A 22737-nucleotide genomic window follows, 5' to 3' on the forward strand; every position below is an offset into this window, starting at 1 on the left:
GCTTGATGACTCGTATGGCCAGATTTGGGAACAGCTTCTTTCTAACTGTGATAAGACTGCTGAACGGATCCTGACCCGGATCTGGGCCGTACCCTCCAACTATCCGGATCTGCCTCTCAGTTTTTTTGCACTACCTTACTTACCATTTTTGTATTTTCTATTTATGATTTATAATTTAAATTTTTAATATTTACTAATTTTAACTATTTTTAATATTTAATATTTGTAATCCGGGAGTGTGAAGCGCAGATTCAAATATCGCTGTGATGATTGTACATGTGAATTTGCCCCTTCTCTTGCCAGTAAAAACAGTTCCATCGAGCTTAGTAGCTCAGCCACACGCGAAGGCCAGGAGCTGGACTTGGTTGTCAACAGCTATTTGAGGCCCACGCCTTTGGGAGTATTTAATAGGTAGTGGGAGCTTGTCCCCATACCACTCCCTTGTCAATGAAACATAGAAACATAGAAAATAGGTGCCAAGTAGGCCATTCGGTCCTTCGAGCCTGCACCACCATTCAGTATGATCATGGCTGATCATCCAACTCAGAACCCTGTACCAGCCTTCCCTCCATACCCCCTGATCCCTTTAGCCACAAGGGCCATATCTAACTCCCTCTTAAATATAGCCAATGAACTGGCCTCAACTGTTTCCTGTGGCAGAGAATTCCACAGATTCACCACTCTCTGTGTGAAGAAGTTTTTCCTAATTTCGGCCCTAAAAGGCTTCCCCTTTATCCTCAAACTGTGACCCCTTGTTCTGGACTTCCCCAACATCGGGAACAATCTTCCTGCATCTAGCCTGTCCAATCCCTTTAGGATTTTATACGTTTAAATAAGATCCCCCATCAATCTTCTAAATTCCAACGAATGTAAGCCTAGTCGATCCAGTCTTTCATCTATGAAAGTCCTGCCATCCCAGGAATCAATCTGGTGAACCTTCTTTGTACTCCCTCTATGGTAAGGATGTCTTTCCTCAGATTAGGGGACCAAAACTGCACACAGTACTCCAGGTGTGGTCTCACCGAGGCCTTGTACAACTGCAGTAGTACCTCCCTACTCCTGTACTCAAATCCTCTTGCTATGAATGCTAGCATACCATTCGCCTTTTTTGCCGCCTGCTGTACCTGCATGCCCACTTTCAGTGACTGGTGTATAATGACACCCAGGTCTCGTTGCACCTCCCCTTTTCCTAATCGGCCACCATTCAGATAATAACCTGTTTTCCTGTTTTTGCCACCAAAGTGGATAACTGCACATTTATCCACATTAAATTGCATCTGCCATGAATTTGCCCACTCACCTAACCTATCCAAGTCAACATGCATCCTCTTAGCATCCTCCTCACAGCTAACACTGCCACCCAGCTTCCTGTCATCCGCAAACTTGGAGATGCTACATTCTATTCCCTCATCCAAGTCATTAATATATATTGTAAACAACTGGGGTCCCGGCACTGAGCCTTGCGGTACCCCACTAGACACTGCCTGCCATTCTGAAAAGGTCCCGTTTATTCCCACTTTTTGCTTCCTGTCTGCCAACCAATTCTCTATCCACATCAATACCTTACCCCCAATACCGTGTGCTTTAAGTTTGCACACTAATCTCGTGTGGGACCTTGTCAAAAGCCTTTTGAAAATCCAAGTATACCACATTCACTGGTTCTCCCCTATCCGCTCTACTAGTTACATCCTCATAAAATTCTATGAGATTCGTCAGACATGATTTTCCTTTCACAAATCCATGCTGACTTTGTCTGATGATTTCACCGCTTTCCAAATGTGCTGTTATCACATCTTTGATAACTGATTCTAGCATTTTCCTCACCACTGATGTTAGGCTAACCGGTCTATAATTCCCCAGTTTCTCTCTCCCTCCTTTTTTTAAAAAAGTGAGGTTACATTAGCCACCCTCCTATCCTCAGGAACTAGTCCAGAATCTAAAGAGTTTTGAAAAATTATCACTAATGCAGCCACTATTTCTTGGGCTACTTCCTTAAGTACTCTGGGGTGCAGACCATCTGGCCCTGGGGATTTATCTGCCTTTAATCCCTTCAATTTACCTAACACCACTTCCCTACTAACATGTATTTCCCTCAGTTCCTCCATCTCACTGGACCCTCTTAAGATGACAATCTTAAGGAACACATAATTATGAAAGGCATAAATGAAGTAAAACTTTTCCTTGAGATGCCTAAAGCTTGAGCAGATAAGTTTAGGGTGATGAGAAGGAGTCTTAGAGGAGATAAAAGGAAGAAGTTTCTCAGCCAAACTGTTGTTGAAATCCAGAATGCAGACTTGATGATTTTGTTAGAGACTCTCAGAATGTCAGAAACATAGAAAACCTACAGCACAATACAGGCCCTTCGGCCCGCAAAGTTGTGCTGAACATGTCCCTACCTTAGAAATTACTAGGGTTACCATAGCCCTCTATTTTTCTAAGCTCCATGTACCTATCCAAAAGTGTCTTAAAAGACCCTATTGAATCTGCCTCCACCACCGTTGCCAGCGACCCATTCCACACACTCACTACTCTCTGCGTAAAAAAACTTACCCTTGACAACTCCTCTGTACCTACTGCCAAGCACCTTAAATCTGTGCCCACTTGTGGCAGACATTTCCATCCTGGGAAAAAGCCTCTGACTATCCACATCATCAATGCCTCTCATCATCTTACACATGTCTGTCAGGTCACCTCTCATCCTCTGTCTCTCCAAGGAGAAAAGGCCGAGTTCGCTCAACCTATTCTCATAAGGCATGCTCCTCAATCCAGGCAGCATCCTTGTAAATCTCCTCTGCACCCTTTCTATGGTTTCCACATCCTTCCTGTAGTGAGGTGACCAGTACTCTGAGTGGGGTCTAACCAGGGTCCTATATTTCAGCTGCAACATTACCTGTTGGTGAAGTATCTAGTAGAATGTAGAATAGCCAAAGTGTGGAAGGCTGTGCTGGACAAAGGGGTTGGTATAAATGGGTAATTGATGCCTGGCAAATATGTGAGGGGTCCATTCTCTGATGCTTGATTCTACTCTATTCTTGGTTGGTGCAACTGTAACGAAACCCAATTTCCCTCAGGATCAATAAAGTATGACTATGACTTAATTCCTCGAAGCTGCTCTATTATCTTTTGAATTAATTGACTTTATTGCAATATTTTTCTCTATAGCCACTCTATGGGTTGCTCCAAGCCAAACTGGAGCTCATCACACATGCTTATTTTGAGGAAAAAGATTTTTCACAGATTTCTATCTTAAAGGTGAGCAAATTAATGTTCTTTTTATTCTCAGTCAAAACCTTGCAAGAAAGAGGGATAGTCTTCCTTTAGTCTTCCTTTGCACACTGCACAGAGTTTGTGTTGGAATGTAGTATTGCCTTCATGCAACAAAACTGCAGTTTTATCATCAGAATGGTGCTAGAAGCCTGAAGTGACCCTATCACTCACCCTTCACCGGGCCCCTGACCAATCAAGCACCCTTCACCAGTCCCCGGCCCCATCAAGCACCCTTCGGTGGTTGCTGGGCCTGTTCGATGCCCGCTGCCCACTCCCTTGCTTGTCCCTTCAGTGGGTCTGCTACACGCCCTTCACTGGCTGCTGGCACCATATCTCACCCCTCACTGGGTGAAAAAGTTTTCCCTCATGTTCCTTAAACTTTTCAACTTTCATCCTTAACCCATCATCTTGTTGTCATCCAACCCATAGAAACATAGAAAATAGGTGCAGGAGTAGGCCATTCGGCCTTTCGAGCCTGCACCGCCATTTATTATGATCATGGCTGATCATCCAACTCAGAACCCCGCCCTAGCCTTCCCTCCATACCCCCTGATCCCCGTAGCCACAAGGGCCATATCTAACTCCCTCTTAAATATAGCCAATGAACTGGCCTCAACTGTTTCCTGTGGCAGAGAATTCCACAGATTCACCACTCTCTGTGTGAAGAAGTTTTTCCTAATCTCGGTCCTAAAAGGCTTCCCCTTTATCCTCAAACTGTGATCCCTTGTTCTGGACTTCCCCAACATCGGGAACAATCCTCCTGCACCTAGCCTGTCCAATCCCTTTAGGATTTTATACATTTCAATCAGATCCCCCCTCAATCTTCTAAATTCCAACGAGTACAGGCCCAGTTCATCCAGTCTTTCTTCATATGAAAGTCCTGCCATCCCAGGAATCAATCTGGTGAACCTTCTTTGTACTCCCTCTATGGCAAGGATGTCTTTCCTCAGATTAGGGGACCAAATCTTTCAGCTGATTTATTAATTTCTTCATGACGGCCTTGAACTCCCATGTGTTTTACCCACAATAACAATCATGGGACTCTTGTTACAATGTATTTTACAGGAAAGTACTGATAGTTCAGTCTGAATATGTGGCTGATTCATATATTGTGTACATTTTGTATTCATTATGTATAAAGTTTTGGAATCAAAAAGTTGCAAATGCTAGAAATCTGAAATAAAAACAAAATGATGAAAAGGCTCAGTAGATAAAGCAGAATCTGTCAAAGGGAAATGAGATGAATATTTCAGGTTCAAGACATATTATTCAACCTGATGGAAAGACTGAGTAGATAAAGCAGGATAAGATTTATGAAAGTGAAATGAAATGGATGTCTCAGGTTGAAGGTAGAATGTTCATAGGACTTTAAAGGCCAATGTTGACCTCAATGCACGTTTTTCGAGGTTTCACTGTTGTGATTTCCCTTGTCTTTGTCCACTTAAATGCAGCAAAGCTTATAACTATATTTCATTTCTAATGTGCAATGAGTAGATTCTTTTAAGTATAAATATCCTTTGAAATGATGTAAAATACGTAATATTTCACTGGAAATCTGTGTTAAAAGTTGCCCCTCATGTTTCCATTAACTCCCTGCCCCGTGACTTTAAACCTATGCCTCTTGATTCGCCAATTCTAAGGCAAAAGACTAGCATTGACCCCATCAAAGCCTCTCAGAATTATACCTCGGTAAGATCACCCACCCTTCAGTCTCCAATGCCCTAATGCATGGATTCTCATTTTTTTTTTATGCCATGGATCAATACTATTAAGTAAGAGTTCATGGAACCCAGGTTGGGAACCCCTGTTCTAATCTATAATGTCCCAGTCTGCTCAACCTCTCTCCATGACACAGTCCCTCAGATCCATCCTCATAAATTTTCTCCCAATAATTAATGACATCTTTCCTTTGTAGGTGACCAAAATTGAATAGAATTTTCCAAATACGGCCTCACCAAGGTCTTGTACAAAGAGTCTTTATAAGTTAAATGTCATTCTGTGGTTGAGTGGGAAGGAGAAACATAGAAAACCTACAGCGCAATACAGGCTCTTCAGCCCTCAAAGTTGTGCCAAACATGTCCCTACCTTAGAAATTGCTAGACTTACCGATAGCCCTCTATTTTTCTAAGCTACAAGCAACGCTACACATTCCGGATGGAGTTTGACATCGTCTGCCTTAATTTATTGGGTATCTTGGAGCCTTTTAAAATGTGAATACCAGACCCCCCCCAGTATTTCAGGTATCGTCACATATCCACTCTGCCAATTAGCAGTGAATTGGATGATCTGCCATTTGGTCTGCCTTCATTAAACTTTGAATTGGGCAGATTAGATACACCTGACTATTGAAAAGCATAAATTTCACTTGCAGCAGGTTTTTAGAATCAGAATCAAATTTATTATCAGTGTCATATGATTGAACTTTGTTGTTTTGTAAAAAAAATCTATATATCACAAAAGTAAATAGTTCAAAATGAAGGAATAATGAGATAGTATTCAAAAGGAGTTAGCTCCACCTTGTTTGTGTTAAAATTCTGCACTTAAGATCTGTCTTTGTGACTCAAGTAGTGAATTTTGTTACATTGCACTTAAGTAATAAGACATTTCGTACATTAAGCAAGGCAAAATGAAACATGGATTTGACATTAGAGTGCACAAGTTTGTTTGAATGCTTTTAACTTGTTTTTTTTAAATGATTAAACTAGGAACTCTATGAACACATGAACAACTCTTTAGGAGGAAATGCATTAGAAGGATCTCAGGCTTATTTGAGTAAGTAAGCACAGATCACATTATTAACACTGGAAGAAACAACAATATATTTTGTTACCTCTGAAGCATTCTCGAGCAGCATACCCAAGGTGTTCAAAGTAAGTCTATTATAGAAGTATATATATGTCACCGTGTACATCCCTAATAAAATCAACAAAAGACTGCACCCAACAGGATGGACAAACAACTTGAGTATGCCCTCAAGAAAATGAATCTCAGGATTGTATATGGTGACATGTATGTACGTTGATAACAAATTTACTTTGAAAGACAACAAACTGCAAATACAAAATAATAAGAAATAAATAAGTAATAAATATCAAGAATGTGAGATGAAAGATGAAGGTGAGTAAGTACATCCATGGAAAGGAATAAACAGTCGATATTTTAGGCTGAGACCCTGCATCAGGAAATTCCAGCATCTGCTGAGTCTCTTGTGTCTACTAAAAGCAGATGGAGTTCAATCCAGATAAGTGTGAAATGGTTCATTTAGGTAGGTCAAATTTAAAGACAGAATATAATATTAATGGTAAGACTTTTGGCAGTGTGGAGGATCAGTGAGATCTTGGGGTCCATGTCCATAGGACACTGAAAGCTGCTGTGCAGGTTGACAGTGTTGTTAAGAAGGCATATGGTGTGTTAGAAACATAGAAAACCTGCGGCACAATACAGGCCCTTTGGCCCACAATGTTGTGCGAACATGTACTTACTCAGAAATTATTTCCAAGGGTTACCCATAGCCCTCTATTTTTCTAAGCTCCATGTACCTGTCCAGGAGTCTCTTAAAAGACCCTATCGTATCCACCTCCACCACCGTTGCCAGCAGCCCATTCCTCACGCTCACCACTCTCTGCGTAAAAAAAACTTACCCCTGACATTTCCTCTGTACCTACTTCCAAGCACCTTAAAACTGTACTGTCCGTGTTAGCCATTTTAGCCCTGGGAAAAAGCCTCTGACTATCCACATGATCAATGCCTCTCATCATTTTATACGCTTCTATCAAGTCACCTCTCATCTTCCACCGCTCCAAGGAGAAAAGGGCGACTTCTAGACAGGTATATTGAGGAATTTAAGGTGGGGGGCTATATGAGAGGCAGGGTTTAAGGGTCGGCACAATATTGTGGGCCGAAGGGCCTACCTGTGCTATACTGTTCTATGTTCTATTCTCATAAGACATGCTCCCCAATCCAGGCAACGTCCTTGGATTTTTCGTCTTTTTTTTCATCGGTGTTCAGAGATGCGGGACTGTGCAGGCGTGTGACATCGGGCAGTAAAGTGCAGAAGATTTAAAAGGAACAGAGCCTTTTACAGCAGGCAGCGGAGTGAGCCGGGAGCAGAGTGAAGGCTTAAGGGCTTTGGCTCAACGGGCTTAGGCGGAAACGGGTGAGGGGAAGAGGGTTTGGTATTCATTTTTTGTTGTTATTTGAAGAGAGGGGAAGTATGAGTGTGAGGCCAGCTTGTTGTTCTCAGTGCGGGATGTGGGAGGTCGTGGAGTCTGCAAGCCTCCTGGATGTCCACATCTGCGCCAGGTGCGCCGAGATGCAGCTCCTAAGGGACCGCGTTAGGGAACTGGAGCTACAGTTTGATGACCTTTGTCTGGTCAGGGAGAGTGAGGAGTTGATAGAGAGGAGTTACAGGCAGATGGTCACTCCAAGGCCACGGGAGACAGACAAGTGGGTCACGGCTAGGAAGAGGAAGAGTCAGGTAATAGAGAGTACCCCAGTGGCTGTGCCCCTTGACAATAGGTACTCCTGTTTGAGTACTGTTGGGGGGGAACAGCTTACCTGGGGGAAGTGACAGTGGCCGTGCCTCTGGCACAGAGTCCAGCCCTGTTGCTCAGAAGGATAGGGAAAGGAAGAGGAGGGCAGTTGTAATAGTAAGGGGGTCAGATAGGCGATTCTGTGGACGCAGTCCAGAGATCCGGATGGTAGTTTGCCTCCCTGGTGCCAGTGTCGGGGATATTTCTAATCGCGTCCAAGATATCCTGAAGTGGGAGGGAGAGGAGCCAGAGGTCATGGTACATATAGGTACCAATGACATGGGTAGGAAAAGGAAAGAGGTCCTAAGAGGAGAATGTAGGGAGTTAGGAAGGGAGTTCAGAAAAAGGACTGCAAAAGTAGTAATCTTGGGATTACTGCCTGTGCTACGCAACAGTGAGAGTAGGAATGCAATGAGGTGGAGGCTAAATGCGTGGCTCAGGGATTGGAGCAGGGTGCAGGGATTAAAGTTTTTGGATCATTGGGACCTCTTTTGGCCCAGGTGTGACCTGTACAAAAAGGACGTGTTGCACTTGAATCCTCGGGGGACCAATATCCTGGCAGGGAAATTTGCGAGGGTTACTGAGGTGACTTTAAACTAGAATGGTTGGGGGGTGGGAATCAAATTAAAGAGACTAGGAGAGAGGAGGTTAGTTCACAAATAGAGAAAGCTAGTAGACAGTGTGTGAGATAGGATAGGCAGGGGACAGATATCAGGAGCACTCAGACCAAAGATGTAGGGGACAAGGACGAAAAAGATAACAAAGTTGTTTGCTCCATTAAGGATAAAAAGAGAGTAAAAGGTGGAGAGTTTCTTAAATGCATCTATTTTAATGCTAGGATCATTGTATGAAAGGTGGATGAGCTTAGAGCATGGATTGATACCTGGATATATGATGTTGTAGCTGTTAGTGAAACGTGGTTACAGGAGGGGTGTGATTGGCAACTAAATATTCCTGGATTTCGTTGCTTCAGGTGTGATAGAATAGGAGGGGCAAGAGGGGGAGGTGTTGCATTGCTTGTCAGAGAAAATATAACAGCAGTCCTCTGGCAGGATAGATTAGTGGACTTGTCCAGGGAGGCTATTTGGGTGGAATTGAGGAATAGGAAAGGTGTAGTGACGCTTATAGGGGTGTATTATAGACCACCTAATGGGGACTGAGAACTGGAGGAGAAAATTTGTAAGGAGATAGCAGATATTTGTAGTAAGCACAAAGTTGTGATTGTGGGAGATTTTAATTTTCCACACATGGACTGGGAAGCCCATTCTGTAAAAGGGCTGGATGGTTTGGAGTTTGTGAAATGTGTGCAAGATAGTTTTTTGCAGCAATACATGGAGGTACCAACTAGAGAAGGGGCAGTGTTAGATCTCCTGTTAGGGAATGAGATAGGGCAGGTGACAGAGGTATGTGTTGGGGAGCACTTCGGGTCTGGTGATCACAGTACCAGTAGTTTCAATATAATTATGGAGAAGGATAGGACTGGACCCAGGGTTGAGATATTTGATTGGAGAAAGGCTAACTTTGAGGAGATGCGAAAGGATTTAGAAGGAGTGGATTGGGACAATTTGTTTTATGGGAAGGATGTAATAGAGAAATGGAGGTCATTTAAAGGTGAAATTTTGAGGGTACAGGATCTTTTATGTTCCTATTAGGTTGAAAGGAAAGAAGGAAAGGTTAAAAATTTGAGAGAGCCATGGTTTTCAAGGGATATAGGAAACTTGGTTCGGAAAAAGAGAGGGATTTACAATAAATATAGACAGCTTGGAGTTAATGAGGAATATGCTCAAGGAATATAAAGAATGTAAAAAGAATCTGAAGAAAGAAATTAGAAAATTAGAAAAGCTAAAAGAAGATAGGAGGCAGCTTTAGCAAGTAAGGTGAAAATAAATCCAAAGGGTTTCTACAGTTATGTTAATAGCAAAAGGATAGTGAGGGATAAAATTGGTCCCTTAGAGAATCAGAGTGGACGGCCATGTGCGGAGCCAAAAGAGATGGGGGACATTTTGAACAATTTCTTCGGTATTCACTAAGGAGAAGGATATTGAATTGTGTAAGGTAAAGGAAACAAGAAGGGTAGTTATGAAAAGTATGACGATTAAAGAAGAGGAAGTACTGGCGCTTTTAAGGAATATAAAAGTGGATAAATCTCCGGGTCTGGACAAGATATTCCCCAGGACCTTGAGGGAAGTTAGTGTGGAAATAGCAGGGGCTCTGACAGAAATATTTCAAATGTCATTAGATCCTCATATGCCGGAGGATTGGCATATTGTTCATGTGGTTCCATTGTTTAAAAAGGGTTCTAAGAGTAAACCAAGCAATTATCGGCCTGTGAGTTTGACGTCAGTGGTGGGTAAATTGATGGAAAGTATTCTTAGAGATGGTATATATAATTATCTGGATAGACAGGGTCTGATTAGGAACAGCCAACATGGATTTGTGCATGGAAGGTCATGTTTGACAAATCTTATTGAATTTTTTGGTAAGGTTACGAGTAAAGTTGACGAGGGTAAAGCGGTGGATGTTGTCTATATGGACTTCGGCAAGGCCTTTGACAAGGTTCCACACGGAAGGTTAGTTAGGAAGGTTCAATCGTTAGGCATTAATATCGAAGTAGTAAAATGGATTCAGCAGTGTCTGGATGGGCGATGCCAAAGAATAGTGGTAGATAACCGTGTGTCAGATTGGAGGACGGTGTGTAGCGGTGTGCCTCAGGGATCTGTACTGGGTCCAATGTTGTTTGTCATATATGTTAATGATCTGGATGATGGGGTGGTAGATTAGTAAGTATGCAGATGATACTAAGATAGGTGGTGTTGTGGATACTGAAGTAGGTTTTCAAAGCTTGCAGAGAGATTTAGTCCAGTTAGAAGAGGGGCTGAAAGATGGCAGATGGAGTTTAATGCTGATAAATGTGAGGTGCTACATTTTGGTAGGGCTAATCAAAATAGGACATACATGGTAAATGGTGGGGCACTGAAGAATGCTGTTGAACAGAGAGATCTAGGAATAATGGTGCATAGTTCCCTGAAGGTGGAATCTCATGTGGATAGGGTGGTGAAGAAAGATTTTGGCATGTTGGCCTTTTTTCATCAGAGCATTCAGTATAGGAGTTGGGATGTAATGTTGAAATTGTATAAGGCATTGGTAAGGCCAAATTTGGAGTATTGTGTACAGTTCTGGTCACCGAATTATTGGAAAGGTGTCAATAAAATTGAGAGAGTACAGAAGAGGTTTGCTAAAATGTTGCCTGGGTTTCATCTCCTAAGTTACAGAGAAAGGTTGAACAAGTTTGGTCTTTATTCTTTGGAGCGTAGAAGGTTGAGAGGGGACTTGATAGAAGTGTTTAAAGTTATGAGGGGGATTGACAGAGTTGACGTGAATAGGCTTTTTCCATTGAGAGTGGGGGAGATTCAAACAAGGGGACATGAGTTGAGAGTTAAAGGGCAAAAGTTTAGGGGTAACATGAGGGGGAACTTCTTTACTCAGAGAGTGGTGGCTGTGTGGAACGAGCTTCCAGCAGAAGTGGTTGAGGCAGGTTCAATGTTGTCGTTTAAAGTTAAATTGGATAGATATATGGACAGGAAGGGAATGGAGGGTTATGGACCGAGTGCAGGTCGGTGGGACTAGGTGAGAGTAGGAGTTCAGCACGGACTAGAAGGGCCGAGATGGCCTGTTTCCGTGCTGTAATTGTTATATGGTTATATTTTATATGTTATATATAACTCTCCTCTGCGCCCTTTTTTATTGTTTCCACATCCTTCCTATAGTGAGGTGACCAGAACTGAGCATAGTACTCCAAGTGGGGTCTGACCAGGTTCCTATATAACTGTAACATTACCTCTTGGCTCTTAAACTCAATCCCACGGTTGATGAAGGCTAAGGCAGTGTATGCCTTCTTAACCACAGAGTCAACCTGCGCAGCAGCTTTGAGCGTCCTATGGACTTGGACCCCAAGATCCCTCTGATCCTCCACACTGCCAAGAGTCTTACCATTAATACTATACTCTACCATCATATTTGACCTACCAAAATTAACCACCTCACACTTTGGGTTGGCCTTCATCAACCATCGGATTGAGTTCAAGAGCTGTGAGGTAATGTTACAGCTATATAAGACCTTCGTTAGACCCCACTTGGAGTACTCTGATCACCTCATTACAGGGAGGATGTGGATGCTATGGAGAGAGTGCAGAGGAGATTTACAAGGATGTTGCCTGAATTGGAGAGCATGCCTTCTGAGAATAGGTTGAGTGAACCTGTCCTTTTTTCTTTAGAGTGACGGAGGATGAGAGGTGACCTGATAGAGGTGTATAAGATGATGAGAGGCATTGATCATGTGGATAGCCAGAGGCTTTTTCCCACGACTGAAATGGCTATCACAAGGGGGCATAGTTTTAAATTTTATGGAAGTAGGTACAAGGGGGTTGTTAGAGGCACGTTTTTTACACAGAGAATGGTGGGTGCATGGGATGCACTGCCAGCGAAGTTGGTTTAGGCAGATACAATAGGGTCTTTTAAGGAACTCTTGTGCCATGGAGCTTAGAAAAATAGCAATATGGTAGGGAAATTCTAGGCAGTTTCTAGAATAGATTACATGGTCGGCACAACATTGTGGGCCGAAGGGACTGTAATGTGCTGTAGATTTTCTATGTTCTAAACAGCGTTGTTTCAAATAGTCACATATATGTGACCGAGTATTAAAGGGCAACAACTTACACCAGTTTGTTTGGAGCTCTGACCAGCGATCAATCGGTGTTTGGGATTGATCAGCAAGAACAAATGAAAGGAAGACAGGGACAGGTGCAGCAGCCATCATTCAAGTGGTGATTTTGAGGCTTCAATCAGAGAAAGCAAAATAGAAAGTTTATAGGAAGGCTGAAGGGGTGATTGGTAGGACATATAGAGAGGTAGTTATACGCAATGTGCAGGACACAGGAAACTGGGTGACAGTCAGGAAAGGGAAAGTGGTTAAAGAGCCAGTGCAAAGTATTTCTGTGGCTGTCGCCCTCAATAACAGGTATATCACCTTGGATACTGTTGGGGGACTAGGGTGGGTGTCCTAGCAGAGAAAAATCACAGCAGTCTGGTCCATGGCACTGAATCTGGCTCTGTGACTCAGAAGGGAAGGGGAGAGAAGAAGTCTGCTGTGGTAGAACGTTGTGCCGACCCTCAAACCCTGCCTCTGCTATAACCCCCCACCTTAAATTCCTCGATATACCTATCTAGTAGTCTCTTAAATTTCACTAGTGTATTTGCCTCCACCACTGACTGAGGCAGTGCATTCCACGCACCAACCAAACCTTCCTCTAATATCCCCCTTGAACTTCCCACCCCTTATCTTAAAGCCATGTCCTCTTGTATTGAGCAGTGGTGCCCTAGGAAAGAGGCGCTGGCTATCCACTCTAGTTGTACACCTGTATCATGTCTCCTCTCATTCTCCTTCTCTTCAAAGAGTAAAGCCCTAGCTCCCTTAATCTCTGATCATAATGCATACTCTCTAAACCAGGCAGCATCCTGGTAAATCTCCTCTGTACCCTTTCCAATGCTTCCAAATCCTTCCTATAGTGAGGCAACCAGAACTGGACACAGTACTCCAAATGTGGCCTAACCAGAGTTTTATAAAGCTGCATCATTACATCATGACTCTTAAACTCTATCCCTGGACTTATGAAAGCTAATACCCCATAAGCTTTCTTAACTACCCTATCTACCTGTGAGGCAACTTTCAGCGATCTGTGGACATGTACCCCGAGATCCCTCTGCTCCTCCACACTACCAAGTATCCTGCCATTTACTTTGTACTCTGCCTTGGAATTTGTCCTTCCAAAGTGTACCACCTCACACTTCTCCGGGTTGAACTCCATCTGCCACTTCTCAGCCCACCTCTGCATCCTATCAATGTCTCTCTGCAATCTTCGACAATCCTCTACACTATCTACAACACCACCAAACTTTGTGTCGTCTGCAAACTTGCCATCCCACCCTTCTACCCCCACATCCAGGTCGTTAATAAAAATCACGAAAAGTTGAGGTCCCAGAACCGATCCTTGTGCGACACCACTAGTCACAACCCTCCAATCTGAATGTACTCCCTCCACCATGAGCCTCTGCCTTCTGCAGGCAAGCCAATTCTGAATCCACCTGGCCAAACATCCCTGGATCCCATGCCTTCTGGCTTTCTGATAGAGGATTCATTAGTTAGGGGAACATAAAGGTGGATCTGTGGGTGAGAGTGAGATTCCTGGATGGTATGTTGTCTCCCGGGGACCAGGGTCCGGGACGTCTTGGATTGAGTGCTCAGTATTGTCAGGTGGAATGGTGAACAGTCGTGGTCCATGTAGGTACTAATGACATGGGTAGGATGAATAACAAGGCTCTGCATAGGGATTTCAGGGAATAAGGGACTAGGTTAAAGGGCAAGGCCTCCAAGTTGTGATTTCAGGATTGCTACTACCTGCTAGCAAGGTCAGAACTGGGCAGATTATACAGTTTAATATGTGGCTAAGGAATTGGTGTAGGAAGGAGAGCATAAGATATTTGGATCATTTGGGTATCTTTTCAGGGAAGGTGGAACCTGTACAGAAGGGATGTTTTGCACATGAACTGGAAGGGGACTAATATCCAAGCAGGAAGGCTGTGTCGGGGAGCACTTTGGTTCCAGTGATCATAACACCATTAGTTTCAACTTGATCATGGACAAGGATAGATCTGGCCCTAAGGTTGAGGTTCTTAACTGGAAGAAGGCCAAATTTGAAGAAATGAGAAAGGATCTAAAAAGCGTGGATTGGGACAGGTTGTTCTCTGGCAAGGATGTGATTGGTAGGTGGGAAGCCTTCAAAGGAGAAGTTTTGAGAGTGCAGAATTTGTATGTTCCTGTCAGGATGAAAGGCAAAGTGAATAGGAATAAGGAACCTTGGTTCTCAAGGGATATTGCAACTCTGATAAAGAAGAAGAGGGAGTTGTATGACATGTATAGGAAGTAAGGAGTAAATAAGGTGCTTGAGGAGTATAAGAAGTGCAAGAAAATACTTAAGAAAGAAATCAGGAGGGCTAAAAGAGGACATGAGGTTGCCTTGGCATTCAAAGTGAAGGATAATCCAAAGAGCTTTTACAGGTATATTAAGAGCAAAAGGATTGTAAGGGATAAAATTGGTCCTCTTGAAGATCAGAGTGGTCGGCTATGTGCGGAACCAAAAGAAATGGGGGAGATCTTAAATAGGTTTTTTGCGTCTGTATTTACTAAGGGAACTGGCATGAAGTCTATGGAATTAAGGGAAACAAGTAGTGAGATCATGGAAACTGTACAGATCGAAAAGGAGGAGGTCCTTGCTGTCTTGAGGAAGACTAAAGTGGATAAATCCCCGGGACCTGGTAGGGTGTTCCCTTGGACCTTGAAGGAGACTAGTGTTGAAATTGCAGGGACCCTGGCAGAAATATTTAAAATGTCGCTGTCTACAGGAGAGGTGCCGGAGGATTGGAGAGTGGCTCATGTTGTTCCGTTGTTTAAAAAAGGATCGAAAAGTAATCCGGGAAATTATAGGCCAGTAAGTTTAATGTCGGTAGTAGGTAAGTTATTGGAGGAAGTACTAAGAGACAGAATCTACAAGCATTTGGATAGACAGGGACTTACTAGGGAGAGTCAACATGGCTTTGTGCGTGGTAGGTCATGTTTAACCAATCTATTGGAGTTTTTCGAGGAGGTTACCAGGAAAGTGGATGAAGGGAAGGCAGTGGATATTGTCTACATGGACTTCAGTAAGGCCTTTGACATGGTCCCACATGGGAGGTTAGTTAGGAAAATTCAGTCGCTAGGTATACATGGAGAGGTGGTAAATTGGGTTAGACATTGGCTCAATGGAAGAAGCCAAAAGAGTGGTAGTAGAAAATTGCTTCTCCGAGTGGAGGCCTGTGACTAGTGGTGTACCACAGGGATCAGTGCTGGGTCCATTGTTATTTGTCATCTATATATTGATCTGGATGATAATGTGGTAAATTGGATCAGCAAATTTGCTGATGATACAAAGATTGGAGGTGTAGTAGACAGTCAGGAAGGTTTTCAGAGCCTGCAGAGGGACTTGGACCAGCTGGAAAAATGGGCTAAAAAATGACAGATGGAGTTTAATACAGACAAGTGTGAGGTATTGCATGTTGGACGGACAAACCAAGGTAGAGCATACAGGGTTAATGGTAAGGCACTGAGGAGTGCAGTGGAACAGAGGGACCTGGGAATACAGATACAAAATTCCCTAAAAGTGGCGTCACAGGTAGATAGGGTCGTAAAGAGAGCTTTTGGTACATTGGCCTTTATTAATCAAAGTATTGAGTATAAGAGCTGGAATGTTATGATGAGGTTGTATAAGGCATTGGTGAGGCCGAATCTAGAGTATTGTGTTCAGTTTTGGTCATCAAATTACAGGAAGGATATAAATAAGGTTGAAAGAGTGCAGAGAAGGTTTACAAGGATGTTGCTGGGACTTGAGAAACTCAGTTACAGACAAAGGTTGAATAGGTTAGGACTTTATTCCCTGGAGCGTAGAAGAATGAGGGGAGATTTGATAGAGGTATATAAAATTATGATGGGTATTGATAGAGTGAATGCAAGCAGGCTTTTTCCACTGAGGCAAGGGGAGAAAAAAACCAGAGGACATGGGTGAGGGGGGAGAAATTTAAAGGGAACATTAGCGGGGGCTTCTTCACACAGAGAGTGGTGGGAGTATGGAATGAGCTGCCAGGCAAGGTGGTAAATGTGGGTTCTTTTTTAACATTTAAGAATAAATTGGACAGATACATGGATGGGAGGTGTATGGAGGGATATGGTCTGTGTGCAGGTCAGTGGGACTAGGCAGAAAATGGTTTGGCACAGCCAAGAAGGGCCAAAAGGCCTGTTTCTGTGCTGTAGTTTCTATGGTTCTATGGTTAATACTGAACTGTGAGGTTTAGACTCTAGTTGCAGGGGGATGGGAACCAGAATGCCAGAACAGTTTGTGGAGAGGTTGTGGAGATAGATGTTAGTAAGACCTCAGACAAAGTCAGCAATGAAAAGGATGAGCATGATGTAACTATTGTCCTGAGCTGAATATAACGTGGGAAAGGCAGATGAGCGCAGGCCATGGATCAACACCCGGAATTATTATATTGTAGCCATTGTGAGACTTGGTTGCAGGAGGGGCAGGACTAGCAGCTCAAAATTTCAGGGTTCCATTGTTTTAGACCTGACAGAGTGGGAGTGATTAAAGGAGAAGGGGTGGAGTTACTAGTCCGGGAACATGTCACGGCAATGCTCCATCAGGACAGACCGGAGAACTCATCCAGTGAGATGTTTTGGTGGAGCAGAGAAATAAAAAAGGTATGACCACGTTGGTGGTGGTATCTGTTAGTCTCGTGAGACCATGGATCTGCGTCTGAAAAGTCTTGCTTCAGTCTGTGTTGGTAGAGCAGCATCTGTTGCGGCTGTCGAGATCCACACGGGAGTGACAGTCTCGGCTGCAGCAACTGCACTTGAAGATTCTGTCCTCCAGTGTTGTCTTGGTGCTGATTATTTGGCGAGTGCACTTTTCTTCAGCAGCAAGCCTCAGCTTCTCTTCTCCTCTTTTTAGACCTCTACGTAGTTCCAGCCTCCAGCAAGAGCGATTGCTTGTGATGTCCTCCCACCTCTCGATGTTAATGGGGCTATATTACCACCAAACAGTTCCAGGGATTTAGCGGAACAAATTGGTGAAGAACTTGCAGATTGTTGCAAGAAACATAAGGTTGCTCCTGGTGTGGCAAACACTAAACACATTCTCCCCCCCTCCGCCCCCCAACTTTGTACTTTCCACAGGGACTCCCTTGTCCATTTGTCCCTCCCCACTGATCTCCCTCCTGGCACTTATCCTTGCAGGCAGAATAAGTGCTATTCCTGCCCCTACACCTCCTCCCTCACTACCACTCAGGGCCCCAAACAATCCTTCCAGGTGAAGCGACACTTCATCTGCAAGTATGTTAGGATCATGTACTGTGTTTGGTGCTCCTGGTGTGGCTGCTTGTATATTGGTGAGACCCGATGTAGATTGGGAGACCACTTCGCTGAGCATCTATACTTCATTCACCAGAACAAGCAGGATCTCCCAGTGGCCACCCATTTTAATTCTACTTCCCATTCTGATATGTCCATCCATGGCCTCCTTCACTGTCGGGATGAGGTCACCCTTAGGATGGAGGAACAATACTTTGTATTCCGTTTGGGTAGCCTCCAATCTGATGTCACGATCATTGATTTTTCAAACTTCCAGTAATGCCTCCCCCCTACCCCCTTGTCTCTCGCTCACGTTATCTCCTTGCCCATCCATTGCAACCCACTGGTGCTCCTCCTACCCCTCCCACCCGTTTTTCTTTCTTCCATAGCCTTCTGTCTCATTCACCAATCAACTTCCCAGCTCTTTGCTTCATTCCTCCTCCTCCAAGTTTCACCTATCGCCTGGCGTTTCTCTCTCCCCTCCCCCCCACCTTTCAAATCTACTCCTCAGCATTTTTTCCTCCAGTCCTACCGAAGGGTTTCGGCCTGAAATGTCGACTGTACTTTTTTTCCATAGATGCTGCCTATTCTGCTGAGTTCCTCCAGCATTTTGTGTGTGTTGCTCGGCTTTCCAGCATCTGTAGATTTTCTCTTGTTTATAAGGTTGTTATAATAGGTGATTTTAACTTCCCACATATTTACTGCGACTATCATTCTGTTAAAGGACTAGATGGGATAGAATTTATTAAATGTGTTCAGGAAAGTTTCATTCATCAGTGCTGGGACCCCAGTTATTTACAATATATATTAATGACTTGGATGAGGGAATAGAATGTAGCATCTCCAAGTTTGCGGATGACAGGAAGCTGGGTGGCAGTGTTAGCTGTGAGGAGGATGCTAAGAGGATGCATGGTAACTTGGATAGGTTAGGTGAGTGGGCAAGTTCATGGCAGATGCAATTTAATGTGGATAAATGTGAAGTTATCCACTTTGGTGGCAAAAACAGGAAAACAGATTATTATCTGAATGGTGGCCGATTAGGAAAAGGGGAGGTGCAACGAGACCTGGGTGTCATTATACACCAGTCATTGAAAGTGGACATGCAGATACAGCAGGCGGTGAAAAAGGCGAATGATATGCTGGCACTTATAGCAAGAGGGTTCGAGTACAGGAGCAGGGAGGTACTACTGTAGTTGTACAAGGCCTCGGTGAGACCACACCTGGAGTATAGTGTGCAGTTTTGGTCCCCTAACCTGAGGAAAGACATCCTTGCCATAGAGAGAGTACAAAGAAGGTTCACCAGATTGATTCCTGGGATGGCAGGACTTTCATATGATGAAAAACTGGATGAACTAGGCTTATACTCGTTGGAATTTAGAAGGTTGAGGGGGGATCTGATTGAAACGTATAAAATCCTAAAGGGATTGGATAGGCTAGATGCAGGAAGATTGTTCCCGATGTTGGGGAAGTCCAGAATGAGGGGTCACAGTTTGAGGATAAAGGGAAAGCCTTTTAGGACCGAGATTAGTCAAAACTTCTTCACACAGAGAGTGGTGAATTTGTGGAATTGTCTGCCACAGGAAACAGTTGAGGCCAGTTCATTGGCTATATTTAAGAGGGAGTTAGATATGGCCCTTGTGGCTAAAGGGATCAGGGGGTATGGAGGGAAGGCTGGTACAGGGTTCTGAGTTGGATGATCAGCCATGATCATACTGAATGGCGATGCAGGCTCGAAGGGCCGAATGGCCTACTCCTGCACCTATTTTCTATGTTTTCTATGTTTTACAGAGAAGTCCCAATGAGAGAATGTACGATGCTGGACCTACTATTAGGGAATGAGACGAGGCATAGAACGTAGAACAGAAAATCTACAGCACTTTACAGGCCCTTCAGCCCACAATGTTGTGCCAACTGTGTAACCTACTCTAGATACTGCCTATAATTTCCCTACCGCATAGCCCTTTATTTTTCTAAGCTCCATGTACCTATATTCTGCCTCTTTTACCCTACCATCCTTTCCCTGCCTCAATGGAACATACCTATTCAGAATGCCGTGCAAATATTCCCTGAACCTTTGCCACATTTCTGCCATGCATTTCCTTGCGAACATCTGCTCCCAATTAATGCTCCCAAGATTCTGCCTAATAGCATCATATTTCCCCCTACCCTAATTAAATGCTTTCCCAAATTGTCTGCAATAGTAGAAATGTGTGCATGGAGACGGAGGAGATAGCAGAGGTACTTAATGAATACTTTGGTTCACTATTCACCAGGGAAAAGGACCCTGGCAATTGTGCAGATGACTTACAGTGGACTGAAATGCTTGAGCATAGAGGATGTGGATGTGTTGAAGCTTTTGAAAAACATGAAGTTAGATAAGTCACCGGGTCTGGACAAGATATACCCCAGGCTACTGTAGGAAGTGAGGCAGGGGATTGCTTAGCCTCTGGCGATGGTCTTTGCATCTGCTCCTATCCTGTTCCAATGCTATGATAGAGTTATAATTACTACCCATGCTCTCCCACTGAGAGATCTGACACCTGACTAGGTTCATTTCCCAATGCCAGATCAAGTACAGCCTCTTCTCTAATTGGCTTATCTACGTTTTGCATCAGGAACCCTTCCTGAACACAACGAACAAATTCCGCCCCATCCAAACCCCTAGCTCTAAGGAGATGCCAGTCAATATTAGGGAAGTTAAAATCACCTGCTACAACAACCCTATTATTATTGTACCATTCCAGAATCTGCCTCCCTATCTTCTCCTCGTGGGCAGGTGACGGAAGTTTATGTAGGGGGACACTTTGCATCTAGTGACCACGATAGTCTGGTCAGAGATGGCTGAAGTTTCTGGATGTAGTTCACAAGGTGCAGGAGAGATGTGTCCCACAGAAGAAGTTGTTCTCAAATGGCAAGGGTAAGGAACCGTGGCTGACTAGGGAAGTTGAGGGGTGCATAAAAAACCAAGGTAAGGACACTTCTCAGCCCACTTCTGCATCCTATCAATGTCTCTCTGCAATCTTCAACAATCCTTTACACTATCTACAACACCACCAACCTTTGTGTCGTATGCAAACTTGCCAACCCACCCTTCTACCCCCACATCCAGGTCGTTAATAAAAATCACGAAAAGTAGAGGTCCCAGAACATATCCTTGTGAGACACCACTAGTCACAATCCTCCAATCTGAATATACTCCCTCCACCATCACCCTCTGCCTTCTGCAGGCAAGCCAATTCTGAATTCACCTGGCTAAACTTCCCTGGATCCCATGCCTTCTGACTTTCTGAATAAGTCTACCATCAAATGCCTTACTAAAATCCATATAGATCACATCCACTGCACTACCCTCATCTATATGCCTGGTCACCTCTTCAAAGAGCTCTATCAAGCTTGTTAGACACGATCTGCCCTTCACAAAGCCATGCTGACTGTCCTTGATCAGACCATGATTCTCTAAATGCCCATAGATCCTATCTCTAAGAATCTTTTCCAACAGCTTTCCCAGTACAGACGTAAGGCTCACTGGTCTATAATTACCCGGACTATCCCTACTATCTTTTTTGAACAAGGGGACAACAGTCGCCTCCCTCCAATCCTCCGGTACCATTCCTGTGGACAACGAGGACATAAAGATCCTAGCCAGAGGCTCAGCAATCTCTTCCCTCGCCTCATGGAGCAGCCTGGGGAATATTCCGTCAGGCCCCGGGGACTTATCCGTCCTAATGTATTTTAACAACTCCAACACCACCTCTCCCTTAATATCAACATGCTCCAGAACATCAACCTCACTCATATTGTCCTCACCATCATCAAGTTCCCTCTCATTGGTGAATACCGAAGAGAAGTATTCATTGAGGACCTCGCTCACTTCCACAGCCTCCAGGCACAACTTCCCACCTTTATCTCTAATCAGTCCTACCATCACTCTTGTCATCCTTTTGTTCTTCACATAATTGAAGAATACCGTGGGGTTTTCCTTTACTCTACTCGCCAAGGCCTTCTCATGCCCCCTTCTTGCTCTTCTCAGCCCCTTCTTAAGCTCCTTTCTTGCTATCCTATATTCCTCAATAGACCCATATGATCCTTGCTTCCTAAACCTCATGTATGCTGCCTTCTTCCACCTGACTAGATTTTCCACCTCACTTGTCACCCATGGTTCCTTCACCCTACCATTCTTTATCTTCCTCACTGGGACAAATGTATCCCTAACATCCTGTAAGAGATCTCTAAACATCAACCACATGTCCATAGTACATTTCCCTGCAAAAACATCATCCCAATTCACACCCTCAAGTTTTAGCCTTATAGCCTCATAATTTGCCCTGCCCCAATTAAAAATTTTCTTGTCCTTTCTGATTCTATCCTTTTCCATGATAATGCTGAAGGCCAGGGAGTGGTGGTCACTGTCCCCCAGATGCTCACCCACTGAGAGATCTGTGACCTGACCCTGTTCGTTACCTAATACTAGATCTAGTATGGCATTCCTTCCTAGTCGGCCTGTCAACATACTGTGACAGGAATCCATCCTGGACACACTTAACAGACTCTGCTCCGTCCAAACCCTTGGAACTAATCAGGTGCTGATAAACTAATGTTTATGGAAACCTGCACGAGCACTCCCAAATCACTTTACACCTCACATTTTTGAACTTTCTCCCCATTTAGAAAATAGTCCATGGTTTTATACTGTCTAACAAAGTGCATGACCAAACACTTCCCAACACAATATTCTATTTGTCACCACTCTGCTCATTCTCCTAATTGGTCTAAGCCCTTCTTCAGCTTCTCTGCTTTTTCAACGCTACCTGGCTCGCCACCCACCTTAATATCGTCAGCAAACTTAGCCACGAAACCATCAATTCCATCATCCAAATCATTGACATATAACATCAAAGGAATTGGTCCCAACACAGACCCCTGTGGAACACCACTAGTCACTGG

At 43.9% G+C, this 22737-nt stretch overlaps 1 protein-coding gene across 2 annotated transcripts in view; it reads left to right on the top strand.

The window, feature by feature from the left end:
- avl9 (AVL9 homolog (S. cerevisiase)) overlaps positions 1 to 22737 on the top strand; it is a 286897-nt gene that overhangs the window by 68996 nt on the left and 195164 nt on the right. For both annotated transcript variants that reach the window (XR_011885036.1, XM_072251628.1), the window contains exons 5-6: positions 3163 to 3252; positions 5973 to 6039. Coding sequence is in view for 1 of the 2 variants with exons in the window: in XM_072251628.1 (XP_072107729.1) it covers positions 3163 to 3252; positions 5973 to 6039 (157 nt within the window). In the remaining variant the exon portion in view is untranslated. The remainder of the gene's footprint in view (positions 1 to 3162; positions 3253 to 5972; positions 6040 to 22737) is intronic.

The sequence above is a fragment of the Mobula birostris genome, chromosome 1, assembly GCF_030028105.1.
Source record: "Mobula birostris isolate sMobBir1 chromosome 1, sMobBir1.hap1, whole genome shotgun sequence".
Lineage (NCBI taxonomy): Eukaryota > Metazoa > Chordata > Chondrichthyes > Myliobatiformes > Myliobatidae > Mobula > Mobula birostris.